This window comes from Elephantulus edwardii, unplaced genomic scaffold (genome assembly GCF_000299155.1).
Source record: "Elephantulus edwardii isolate Elephantulus edwardi_28Jun2011 unplaced genomic scaffold, EleEdw1.0 scaffold00108, whole genome shotgun sequence".
NCBI classification, from domain to species: Eukaryota; Metazoa; Chordata; class Mammalia; order Macroscelidea; family Macroscelididae; genus Elephantulus; species Elephantulus edwardii.
In genome coordinates, this window is record NW_006399858.1 from 6,739,843 (window position 1) to 6,753,426 (window position 13,584).

The following is a 13,584-nucleotide window of genomic DNA, read 5'->3' on the forward strand; positions in this document are numbered from 1 at the left end:
TTCCACTGCAGCAGCTTTCCTTTGAGCCTATTTGTTGGTATAAGGCGCACCTATGCATCAGCCCTGGGACCAGTATTAAGGCACTCGGTTGAACTGAACTGTGGGTGTCATTTCTTGGATGGGTATGTTTTGAAATAAGGGAGAAACAGGCAGTATAGCACAACCTCCCAGCATGCTCTTCTGATTATTTTCCATCAAGGTCGTCTGGTCTGTTTTAGCCAGTAATGCCACACCCCCTCTCACCCCTTTGCAACTGAGCGCATACCCTAGCCAGTCCAGCAAAGCCAACTCATCAAGTGACCACTAGGGCTTTCGGCAACGTGCCAGGCAGCATAGGGGCCTCCCCTAGGCTAGTTTCCCTTCTCCTCCCCGCCCCACCTCGGAGCAGGCGGCGGTGCCTGCGGCAGCCTCCCTCTGCAGCAGCCCCTTGCACTCGGGCGGCACTTCTGGGCGCTGTCCATGGTTGCAGTATCTTTTCTGCGCGCCACGTCAGGAGGCCGCAGCGGGGCTCTGCGATTGGCCGAGGAGCCCCTCGCCATCGGCCGGCACCCCCGCCCCGCGTCCTGGCCTCGCGCGCCCTACTCCCTGAGGGGCGCGCCCTGTGCTCCCGGCACACCCACTTTCCTTATTAGGGGAGCCTGTGCCCAGAGCGGCTCGCCGTGCGGGGGAGGGAGGGAGCCGGGGGTCCAGCCGGGGCGCTGCCTCTGAGCAGCAGGAGGGAGCGCTTCTCTGCGCCCACGGGTCCTTTTTCCTGTGACCCTTCGGGTATTTCTGCCTCCAACCCCTCTCAGCGACATGGAAGAATTTTTGCAACGCGCCAAGTCCAAACTGGTAAGTTGAAGGAGCAGGGATCTGCGCGCGCGCCTGTCTGCCTGCGGAGAGGAAACGGCTTTGCAGCAGAAGAGGAGGGAGCAACTTTGCCACTTAGTTGCCAGAGTGGGCAGGGTGTACCCGGGCCCGCAGTCTGTGGCTCTACAGCTGGCAATCTGTGTCCTGAGTCCTCTATCACTGCTAGTCAAACGCAGAGCTGAACGTGGTCAGTGGCCCAGCTTAAGTAGAGTCCCTTGTGTCCCAGTGGTCTGAGATTGGAGAGGCGCGATCCGAACTAGTGTGCAGTTTGCTTCTAAAGGCCGGGAGGGTGAACGGGTGTGGTCGTCCTGGAGGGAAAGATCGCAGGCAGCCTCTGCAGTACATGAGAAAGAAGAGAGAAAGAGAGAGAGAGAGAGAGAATCCTGTAGGTGGCAAAACGTAAGTGAGGGACTCAGTGCAGGGCAGACTAGAAAGGATGTATCCAGAGTGCATATGCCAGGAGGAACCCCAGCCTGGATTGTGCACCAGTGTGGAGGTTAGGGGTGCTTGGCTTGTATCAGGGTCTCTCTACTCTCTGGCTCTTCAGATTAGTAAATCAAGGCAGTGAAAGAGGAGAGAGCTCCAAAGTTACTGGTGATGCAGGGTTTGCCTGACTATTGTACTGCTGGCAGAGATATGGCCATGCTGGCCGAGTGTTTTACTCCATCCAAATAGTGAACCACAATTGACTATATGCTGACAGTTGCTACATATTCTGGAACAACAAACTCTTGCAGCTTCCAAATTTCAAACTATCTTAGTTCTCCAGAAAAGCCAATGGAACATAAACATAATGGAAATGTTTCTGTTTGGGCACTTAAATAAAAAGCCTCTGCCCATTTAGAAGCAATATCTTTAATGAGCAGTGAAAGTACATTTTATGGGCCTGGCATAGGGGGAAATACATAATTTATGATGCCTTTAACCTTTAAACCTTCACAGAAGCCACAATATAAAGTCAGCATTAAGGTGACGTCTTGCTCACGTGGCAGGAGGTTTGGAAGGCTGTTCCTGTAACTGGTTTACCTCCCACAACAAAGGAAGTGCAGGCTGGGAGGGAGGGAGTGTGGATCCCTGCACCGCTGTGGAGAGTGCAGGCAGAGGTGTGATCCTTACAATGATCTAACTGTAAGTAAGTACCTTTAAAAAAGAATGTAAAAGTGAATTTATGCTAATCCAAGTTTTTGGTTTCTAACTGAGGGTTAGTGGGAGTTCTGAATTAAGGAAGTTTGTTATCCTTTTAATGTTTATTGCTGTCCTCTTTATATTATCACTTGATCACATAAAGGAAAAGACTGCAGAAACTCACTTGCATTTCTGAAAGTGTAAGTATGCTTTTTGGTCTTTATTTAATAGTGAGTGGTGTGATAATAGCAGATGGTACAAGTATGGCAAAATTTTCTCTCTTTCGCATGGATGTGAATGGGAATAGAAATGTTTTGGGGACAGCACTTCAGCTCTGCTTCCACACCATTTAGGGGACATTTTAACAATTAACAATAAATTTTGAGATTATGGGATCTGGTGTGAACTGGAGATTTGCCTTCTTTCTGGAAAGCAATTGCTGGAATGGAAAAATCCCCTATTCCAGAGTAATCAGTTTAAAGTCATGTGTGAGTTTATTTACTGAGTCCCTTCATTAGATAAGCAATGGCTCAACATCATTAAAAAGGGGGGAAAAAGCACAGGAAACAGAAACAGTTGCTCGAAATACTGTTCCCAATTTCCTGCATTAGCCAAAGGAGTAATGACTTAATTTTATTTTTCCTTGGAGTTGGTTTCTTGCTCGAGATCATGATTACGCTTCATATTCAGCCTCAGCAAAATTGTTCTGGTTGCTTTTCGTGTCACTTGTCTCCTAGTTGGGGACATTTTCCAGGCCATTTAATTTTTACTTAAGGCGCAACATTCAGATATAGTAGTAGATGATCTTTTGCTTTTGGTTATGGAAGAAAACGTAAGCCAATGAGTGTGCCATTCATTTGATAGATATATTAATAATAAAATGGTAGATTTTTTAAAAAAAACTTAGACTCATCCTTCTAAATAATTTTAAAGGGAATAAATTTATCATGGTAGTTTTCACTTAAGCCTTATTAAACCAAAATTTGACAGTTTAGAAGCTATCTTGAAGCTGTTATTCACCAGAAGTTAAATATAAATTTTATTTCTATTTGAAAAAAAAAGTCCAATTGTTCATTTTTCCTCTACCTGCTTGACTTCTTGTTTCACTATTTTGCAGGTAATTTTGCATACCTTTTAAAGAGTTGAAATATCCAATATCCCATCCAAATCCCAATGTAACTTTCTCATTGTCTTCACACCTCTGTGGTGGTTCTGACTCAGAGAATGTGGAGGACATGGGAGGACTGACACACAGTTTCCAGCTGTAATCTTTGCAGGAGCAAATTGCTACATCTTCCTACCCTGGAGCAGCTAATAGGTTTGAACTGCTGAACTGTTAGTGGTAGAGCACATTTCACTAAACACCAAACTTCTTGCTAGGGAGTTTATTTTGACTGCTAGTGGCCCTATAGTACTGCTCATAGACTTTCCAAGGCTGTCAGTCTCTATGAAAGCACACTGCCTCCTCTTTCTCCCACAGAGCAGTTGATGGGTTTGAACTACTACTGATGTGTTGGTTAGTAGCTGGATTTTTAACTACTATGCCAGAAAGATTCCTTTCACTAAACGAGCAGACTTTAAATTGTATAATAGAATTGCTATTAACCATAGAATCAAATCTCTAAAGGTAAAATTTTAGACAAATTATAGCTGTTTTCACCTCTACCAAGATAATTCATTTGTCCTTGAGAGGAGAGGAGAAGCTCACCATCCTAGGCTAGATTGTTGGATTGAGCAGAAATATTTGGCAAGCAAAGAGTGCTCTTGGATTCCAATAAATTGGTTTGGACTTATTTTTGTTAAAGTTGGACACATGCTCTCTCAGTTCTCCTTTTCATTGTCATCATAGTCTGATCCTTTTAGTCCTAAAGCAGATTAACTAACATAATCCCATTTTCTAGATTTTCCTTAAATCTCTCTGCCTATACACATCCCTCATTCTTAGACATGTTGTACTTGCTCATTGTTGTTGTTGTGTGTGAGTTGGAGTGGACCCGTAGCTGACCCTCCCTCCAGCCAGTATTCAGAGGCAATAAATTGCACAGCAGGAAATTGCTCAGACTTCTGCGAAATCACTGGTAGACTCAAAGCAAGTCCTTTTGGGATTTCAGTGCAGCCACTGTTTTTAAGAGTGACATGTGTCCTTAGAGGGGCCACCTCTGCTCAAGGCTTAAGCGCTATTAGAAAATGAGTGGATCTTGTCAACAGACTTTAGCTGAAGACAGAGAACCAGAGTGAAAACAGTCACTCCTCTCAAAACATTACCAAAAAATGGTAGCCTGTTGACAAATATGGGATGACCAATACAGAGCAGACACAATGATTGTTAGAGGTGGTAATGTCAAAGCAGTTCAGCAAGCAGCAAAGGAGCATGACCTGCAGCTGAAAGAGGTGGTGGTGTTCATGGGGTGACACTCACCATTCACCCCCAGCCCCTTGTCCCTCCTCCTGATGGAAGAACCTGGCTATGCTTCTGATCCAGATACTCCTGTTGTTGTTAGGTGTCATCTGTTGAGTTGTGCACAACTCCTAGACATCCTGTCAACAACAGATAGGAATTAGAAGTCACAGCTGGAGCTGGAAATGAAATGGAAAATGTGATTTTTCCACTTCTGGTGCTCACTTCCTTTACCTCCAGTTACCCATCCAGAGCTGGAGTAGGATCAGAAATCCTACAGTTCCACGGCAGTCCTTAAATTTTAGCCATATTTCCCATTCTCAGTTACACCATTTTCAGTGGGAATCCAGAGCCTGGGCTGTGATTTGGGAAATGTCCTCTAATTTTATAGTGAATCTTCAAAGGAAACTGGTCAGGCTGAAGAGGAGGGAATGGAGGCCTCTGATTGCTAGCAAGCTGAAACCTATTCACTGTGGACCAGGGCTGGTTCCAGGCTATAAAGTGCACATTACATTGCCCGTCTTTCTCCCATAGAGCAGCCGGTGGATTTGAACTGCCAGAGAGCCACTACCTTTGGTTTAGCAGCATAATCCCTACAGACTATGCTCCCAGAGCTCCCTTCGAATGGTTGTAAATGGAATGGTACAAATTCACCTCAGTGTGAACGTTGAGGGGAAATAAAGTAAATGAGGAATTATCTGAAACCAATAGGAAGCCCTGGGCTCTGGCCGGCAGGAGGCACCGGGTGGACTGGCTGCCCAGACACCACCAGCTGATGATGCAGTTCAAACAGCTGCTATGGCGAGGGGGTCACCGCACCCCCATGCCCTAAGATGTAGGTCATGAGTCAGCCTGAGGTGGGGCTGTCAGCTGCTGCCCAGAAGGATGTAGGGCACAGCCGTGTCCTAGGAATGTTGTTTTCAAAGATCAGCTGGGGAAAGGGTCACCCTTACAGCCTGTGGGTGCATCTTGTCCCTCCACAGTGACAGCTGCAGAAGAAGGGTTTCTATTGCAGCAGGTAGTAGTCAATCCGTGTTCATCTGCATAAGAGACATTCTGGGATTTGTAAGTGTTTGTGGTGTGTGGCATAGGGACAAGAAAGCATATTCAGAACACTAACTCTATTTAGAATAACTGCATTAGATGGATGTTGAAGAAAAGGAATGAAAGCAAAATTCTGCAGAATGTCTAAAGAGTATCATCATTTCTTTCTGATTTCCTGTATAGGAAAAGAGTGTATGTGTCAATTAAGAAGTATCTTTAGTAAGTGTTCCATGTCTTTCAAAAGGCCGCTGAGGTAAGGACTGGGGGTAATGGGAATCTGGCCAGTGGTCTCCTCTGAGGAGCTGAGCTCACCCTGATTAGAGACCAGTGAGAGCAGGTGCACTGGAGACTTGGCGTCCTTTCCCAGAGCAAATGAGCAGGGAGCTTGGGAATCCAGAGCATTTCCGGGAGTGTGGGGCCTCTCCCTCAGGGGATGATGAGAAATGAGCCCTTGATGACTGCATTTCGGACTGCTTGAACCTTCTGCGTGAAAGCTGGCTTGTCCCAGGCCCACTGTCTTCAGTGAAGAACCACACTTTTTCAGAGTAAGCAGATCTCAGAGCAGATAGCCCTGCCTCGAAGGGAAGAACACTGGTGTTGAGATAGCTCCCTAGTTCTTGGAGGACACGTGGTCAAGTGAGCCAGGGGACCCTTCAACCCATGATTTGGGGTGCAGTCAAAGTGATCACTGAAGATCACCAAAGATAATGAAACTTTGTTTCATATACTTTGAGCATGCTGCTAGGAGAAGTTGTCCCTTAGAGAGACAGACATCATGATTGGAAAGGTGGAGGGTTGGTGAAGGAGAGGAAGACCTTCAACCTAGTGGTCTTGAGTGTGTCAGACATTGTGAGGACGGCACAGGATAGAACAGGATTCAGATGTGTTGTTCACAGGGTCGCTATACTCCACTTGATGGCACCTTAAAACAACAACAAGGTCAGAAAGGTGGCAGTTTTGTTATTATGTATCTATTTCTATGTAGTCATATTTGTGGCCAATTGGTAGCAGTCAGGGAAGCTCTTGTGAGCACAGGTGAGCCAGTGACAGTATTGTCACTCTTACATTAGGTCACTCCTCCCTAAGTATGCTAGGTGAGCACAGAAAAGAATCAGGGTGATTAACTGGGTCTGTGAGAGCTGCAAAGATTAAGAAATGCTGGGAAATCACAGATCTAAAGGGCATGGTCACAGATTCCTCTTGAACTCTGGGTTTTAGAGAAAAGTCATGGAGCTTGACATCGTCTTTAAAAGGAAAGTGAAGAGGACCAGGGCCAACATATTTAGAAGGCAGCATTTACTGGGACCTTGAAATGATTGCTACTCCTTAGGTTTGTACAGTACACAACATGAAACAATCCAACACGGCCCAAGGTCTCAGAGTAGCCTACTCATAATTGCTGCCAAAGTCCCCAATTTCTTTTCTTCTGAGCCTTTGGCTTTGGTTTTCTGGGAAAGGGAATCTTTTCTTTTTTAAAGAGCACCTGAATGGGGAGGGGGAGACAGTATTTTTATGGCTAATTGAGTTCTAGATTGCCCTGGGTGGGGGGGAAGCCCACAAAGTCTGGGTTAGGAAAATTAAATTGTAACACAGCCTGGGATTAATCTTGAGGAGAGGGGAATGACACACCTTTTTAATGGTATAGTTATAAAGTCAAAATGATGTACGTATAGTCCCTACTCCACACAAACCTTGGAACCATCCTGTCTAACTGTGCTATTCCTGTTTCTGAATATCACCACCATTCTTTCTCTGCTTTTATGTGCCATCAAGTGGATTGCGACTCATAGTGACTCTATGTGCAATAACTCTGAACCCTGCTCTACCCTGAGCCAAATTCACTGTCTCCGACACACGTGCCCCCATAACCACAGTCAGGTGTCAATCCATCTCATCCAAGGTCTTTCTTTCTGGGCTGTCTCTCTACTCTTTCAAGCATAGACAAGTCCCTCTGGGGCCACATGCCAAAGTATGTGAGGTGGAGCTTCAGAATCCTGGCCTCTAAGGACTGTAATTGGACCATTTCTTATTCTCTGTCATACCCCCACCTGCCATGCTGAAGGCATCACCAAGCCATTTGAGTAACTGCAGTGATCTGCCAATCACCCTCCACACCACCACCATGGCCTCCATCTATTCCCCACATCGCTGCCATGGTACCCCATCCACTCCCCACACCGCCGCCATGGCCCCCATCCACTCCCCACATCACTGCCATAGCCCACCATCCATTCCCCACACTGCCACCATGGCCTCCATCTAACTCCCCACACTGCCGCCATGGCCCCCATCCACTCTCCACACCGCCGCCATGACCCCCCATCCACTCCCCACACTGATGCCAAGAGGCATCATTGTGGAAATATCTGTCCTAGCAATTTGCCCAGCCCATTCTTGAAACCTCATTGTTATTTTCCACTGCTCTTAGGTGAATGGACATTACACTCATATTTCATCCAACCTGTCTTGGTTTAAATAACTGCCACCTCTTCTTCATATCAGGAGATATTTCCACAGGAAAGTGTAAATGACCTCACTTATCAGTTGAAGGCTATTTTGAAAATGTTTTTAGATCATTTAGTTGTTGTTGTTATGTGCCGTCACGTCGCCTGCGACTCATAGCGACCCTATGTACAACAGCCCTAAACTCCGCTCTGTCCTGTGCCAATCGCACTGTCTCTTAGGCATGTTACTTGATTCATCTTGGTTTGAAGAGAACAGGAGGAGGGGTGATTCACCATGTATCTTGGGGCTCAGCAGAATGCTTAACTGTTGTTCAATCAGTGTTTCTAGAAAGAATGAAGTCATAAAGCAAGAGTCTTATAGAAATAGCATAGAAAATTTAATCCAACCAGAAACCTCGTTGCCTTTGGGTCAGAACTGACTGTAACTGACCCCTGCTGATTTTCCAAGGCTGTAAACTGCGCAGAAGGAGATTGCTGTCTTTTTCTTGTAGGGCTGCTGGTGGATTTGAACCATCACAGAGATGTGACCTTTGGGTTAACAAGGCAAGTCTCTACACTTTGGGCTACACTACCAAAATTTAGAAGAGGGTCCTAAACAAGAGGCTAAACTCTGACATGATTATACTAATAATATCCTCTGGGTTCTAATCTTTACTGATTGCTCTTCCTGGGAACAGAGGCAGTGTGGGTGGAAGTCAGCTGATCACAAATGGAAGCCGAGGGTTTTCCTGGAGGAGAGTTTGAGATTGTTGCTTTCTTTTTTTTTTTTTTTTATAGAATTCTGCACAATGATTTATTCATTGCATTTTTTTAAATTAAATACACAAGTACAGGCTTTACACATGGATTTCACTTGATGGTATGCATAGGAATCAAATCAATTACATAAGTAGAAGGATTCATTGGAGAAGTTCAGTATCAGCAGTGAAACCAGGCCAGGTGCTAATTGTGGAACAGATCATCAACTATTCCTTTTCAAGTTCAAATTAAAGCTAAATACTGTCAAATCTATCCACGGGAATCAAAATTTGACCTTAGGTCTGTCCCATGTAAATTTTTTAAAAAAATTTTTGAATAATTTTAATGAACATTTACAGAGATTTTGGGTTTCCATTCATGTTGCTTTCTTATCACTTGTTATGCATCAGAGAGTTGGACAATGACTATGGAGGATAGAAGAATTGACGCCTTTGAGCTGTGGTGCTGGAGAAGAGTATTGAATGTTCCATGGACTGCCAAGAAAACAAACAGATCCATCCTAGAGAGAGTTAAACAGGCTACTCCTTGGAGGCAAGGATTCTGGGGCTTCGTCTGACATACTTTGGACATGTTGTAAGGAGAGACTGGTCCTTGGAGAGAGACATCATGCATGGTAGGGTAGAGGGACAGCACAGGAGGGGAAGACCCTCTATGAGGTGGATTGATTCAGTGACTGGGGTAATTGGGAGGGTGTGTCAGAGGCAATGCGATTGGCGCAGGATAGAGCAGGATTTAGGGCTGTTGTACATAGGGTCGCTATGAGTGGCAAACGACTCGACGACACATAACAACAACAACAACAACAACAGCATGGGAATCATGTGTGGGCTCAGACGCCAGGCACCTGCTGTAAGATCCTGACTCTGGGACTTACTTTCTTGTAACCTTGGCTGCTTCATGTCACTTTGTCACAGTTTCTTCATGTGTAAAAGAAGAATTATACGGCTTTCTCTTCATAGAAATATCAGGGTGTACCGGTACTGAGAGGAAAATACAATCCCCATCCTTAGTCCTAAAACATGAAGGAATGTCTTGGGGACCAGAGGGCCAGGAAACCTTAGTTTCATTTTGAAGAAAAGGAAAAGCATTAGCTCTCCCTACTAGAATTCAGATCTGTTGAATATAAGTTGTAAGAAATGTTTGTGGTTTGTTTTTTTTTTTTTCATTGAAAACCCTTTCTTCTCCTCAATGGCCATTGAGATGGGAGGTGTTATTCTCATTTTGCAGTTGAGGAAACTGAGGCTTAGCAAAGTGAGGCCAAGAGTCTGCCCAAGGTTAAAAGAGCAAGTAGCTCTCAAGTCATAACGCACCATGTGTGACAGCAGAATTGTGCTCCGCTGAGGCTATACTGGCTGGGTAGGTGGCCAGGCTTTTCTTCCAGGGTGACTGTGGTTGTACTTAAACAGCCAACCCTTTACTAACAGAGTGTTTTAAGCATCTGCATGCCCCTTGCCCTGCACTCGAGGCCTCCAGGAATACACAGCTAATACAGAGCAGAGCCAGTGTCTGTCTTCAGGGCACCTGGCCCAATTCATGGCTCTGTCTTCCTCAGCAGGACAAGTGCTTCTTTCCACCACAGCCCTGGAACATTCAACTTCCTTGAAGTTAAAAGGAAAACGCTTGACAGGCTTATAGGAGAGATGAGTGATCAAAAGTTTGCATATATATTTGTTCACCTTGACACAGAGGAGTTCATGTCCCTGGGTTGACTGTTTTATATTAAAAACTCTTGGAAAACCAAGCAATCAACCAATATTATTGAACACTTGCTCTCTGAGAATTATGGTCCTACGTCATTTATGATTTGGTTAAATCATAAACCAAAAATCATAAAGTCATGAAATTTTCCTTACTATATTTCTACTTGAAGGGAGAAGGGATAAAAGACTGAAATATTTATGGAAATAGATTGTCTGGCGAGCTATTACCACCACCAATTAGTGAATTTCTAATAACAAAAAAACATTTTCAAAAAATCTGGAATTATCATTTGTTTAGCAACGATATCATCGGCCTACTCTTTGGTTTAACAGATTTCTTTATACGTCCTCTCTCTTGTTGGAGACCTTAAGGATGACTTGGACGGACTGACTGGTGATTGTGAAGTGGGGTGATCAGTAGTGATACAAAGAGGAAGGAGATGAGTGAGGACAAGAATGCAGCCCGCAGTGCTTGCTGGGCCTGCTTTTGTTCTCTGTGTCTTCTGGCTTCTGTGGCTCAAGACCCTGCTGGTTACGGTGAGGACATGTCTAGGAGGAAGAGAAAGGGGGAACAGGAAAAGATGGAAGGTAGAATAGAACAGGAAGAGAAATAGAAGATAAAAATGGAAGGATAAAAAGATAAAAACAATAAAAGTGGAAGTATCCAGAGGGAAACCAGTTTGAGAAGTGGTGGAGCACAGAAGAAAATCCCTCCAGAACTCAGGAGGAAATGACTTGTCTGGGCAGCAGTTCCAGCAGCTGAAGTCCACTCATCTTGTAGCATCAGCCAACTCAAACCACCTGAAAAACAGAAACTTGGCAAAGAAGCATTCCTTTGCCCAGTACAAGCTAACTATTGAAAAATATTACTGAAATGATTTTTTTTTGAAAAAAAAAAAAATCCCCTAAACTCTCTCTCCAAGACAATTTGTGAGCTATAAACCTATAAACCATTCGGAAGAAGTTCAGGGACACAGCAAGGAACGTTTAGCAAAGAGCTATCATATCAGTGAGCACCACCATCATTACCACTTCACATTTGCTTTTACCCAATATCTGTGAGATTGAATGGAAAGAGAAGTGGTTGATAAAGCCGAAAACTTAGAGAATAAATGCGGAATTACTCAAACAAAATAAATACGGTTGTGGTTAGGACCTCATGGAAGCAGCCCCATTCCCTGGGCACATGCCTTTCCAGCTGAATTCATGAAGCATTTCCAATCCCACAGCATCTTTAGGCTTGTTGCTGCTGTACTTGAGTTCACCATTATGACTGTCAGGTCAACCCATCTGAAGAGGTCCTGTTCATTTTCTGTGACCTTTAACCAAACAAGAGATCCTAAAATACCTTCACAGCCAGGATGGAGAGTGATGTTTTCAAAGCGGTGAGCCTGATGAGAGAAGGCATAAACAGATCAGCCTATGGCATGATACCACTGCCATACTGAGTTGAACCAAATCCTAAATCTTGTTGTGGGACCCACAGAAAAGCATCAGCGTGAACCTGGACATGTAAAACCAGAGCTGCAAGAAAAACCTGTTGAAGGACTTGCTATTATTGAAATGTTTTTATGGAAAAAATTCCACCCATAGCAGCTTTTTCTCATCTTCAATTGAAGAAACAGAATTTTTAGAATGAGAAAGTTTTTTCACCCCTTTGAGAAAGCTTATCAATTTGATGGGGTCCCTAGGTGGTTCTAACTATTAACATGCTAACTGGAAGTCTGGGGGTTCACGTCCACCCAGAGGTGCCTCAATTATCAAGCCTTTGACCGCAAAACATTGGTTCACACCCTTGAGAGAGAGTTAAGGGTCCAGTTGAGAGTTTGGTGACTCGGATTCATCTCCATAAAAGAAAATGGCAGGTTAGGAATTTGATGAGAGAAGATGCTGAGGAAAAATCTGTGCTGAAGCTGGGTTCTCCTCAGCAGAGGGAATAAGTCCCCTGAGCTTAGTATTCTGTGGGCTGATGAGCTCTGATGCACAGTTCACAAGTGTGGGAATTAACAAATCTTTCACTGTTGGGAGCCTGGTTTGTGTCCCCTGTGATGAGAAGAAGACCCCTGAGAGGTACGGTGTCTGGAGGGCCTGTGAGCATGCTAGCACACTTGCAAATGGGTACAGATGGCGGGTGCTGCTTTTGTCACCTTTAACTTAGAATACTATGCATGATGCTCAAAGTTGAAGTGCCTATAACCTGAATTCTTTCCTCTCTACAGAGGAAATATGATTCCTTCAGGGTGATTTCTGTCTTTCTATCTTGCTGGGTCTCTGTCTCTCTCTTTCCTCCACCACTTCTATTTCCCCATCTGAACCACTGAACTATTAAAAAATACTACAATTAACTAACTGGAGAAAAGCCTGAATGCACCCCACATTGATGCAGTAGGGACTAATCTTAGTTTGATTAAGCTTAGTTAAATGGTGTAGATTACATTGACATATTTTTAATTGAGATTTTAATGAATGTTTATAGAGTACTTGGATTTCCATTCATTCATTGTTGCACATTTTTTTCCCTGCCTACTCACCGCAGTTGGCTTTTACCTTTTAAAAAAATTTATTTCATTGTTATACGGTCTTCCTCTCCAGTCACTTTACTATGCAAACTCTTATTCTGAACTCTTGTCATGACAATATCTAATCATATATTCCATTTAAGCAGTTCTTTTCCTCATCTGTTTCAATGCAGTATACATTTATCCCTTCTTATTCCCCCTGCTTGTATCAGTCCTGTTTTATAACAGTGGCAGTATGCAGTATTTGTCCTTTTGTGACTGTGATATTTCACTCAACATAATGTCCTCCAGGGTCACCCATTTTGTATAATATTTCATGAGTTCCTTGTTTTTCAATGCAGCACAGTAGTCCATTGTGTGAATATACCAGAGCTTCTCTATCCATTCTTTTGTTGATAGGCCTTGGATTGTTTCCATGTCTTTGCTACTGTGAAAAATGCAGCAATAATCATGAGTGTGTATATATCTGGTTGGGTGGCAGTTCTGCTTTCTTTAGGGTATATTCCCAGTAGTGGAATTGCTGGGTCAAGTGGTATTTCTACTTCCAACTTTTTTTTTTTTGGTGAGAAAAATTTATTACATTTAGAATTAGCCCGCTGGACTCAGTTTAGATGATCCCAATTTTGTTGGCAACATCCAAAGCATCATAATCAGGAGCAAGTCGAACATAGGCCTTCTTCTCTCCATCAGGCCTAATCAAAGTGTTGACCTTGGCCACATCAATG

General features: G+C 44.0%; 1 protein-coding gene across 1 annotated transcript in view; it reads left to right on the top strand.

Annotated features, from left to right (window-relative positions):
* Positions 1–795: 795 nt before the first annotated feature.
* PRUNE2 (prune homolog 2 (Drosophila)) overlaps positions 796–13,584 on the top strand; it is a 435,757-nt gene continuing 422,968 nt past the window's right edge. The window contains exon 1 of the mRNA XM_006891999.1: positions 796–831. Within this exon, the coding sequence (XP_006892061.1) occupies positions 796–831 (36 nt within the window). The remainder of the gene's footprint in view (positions 832–13,584) is intronic.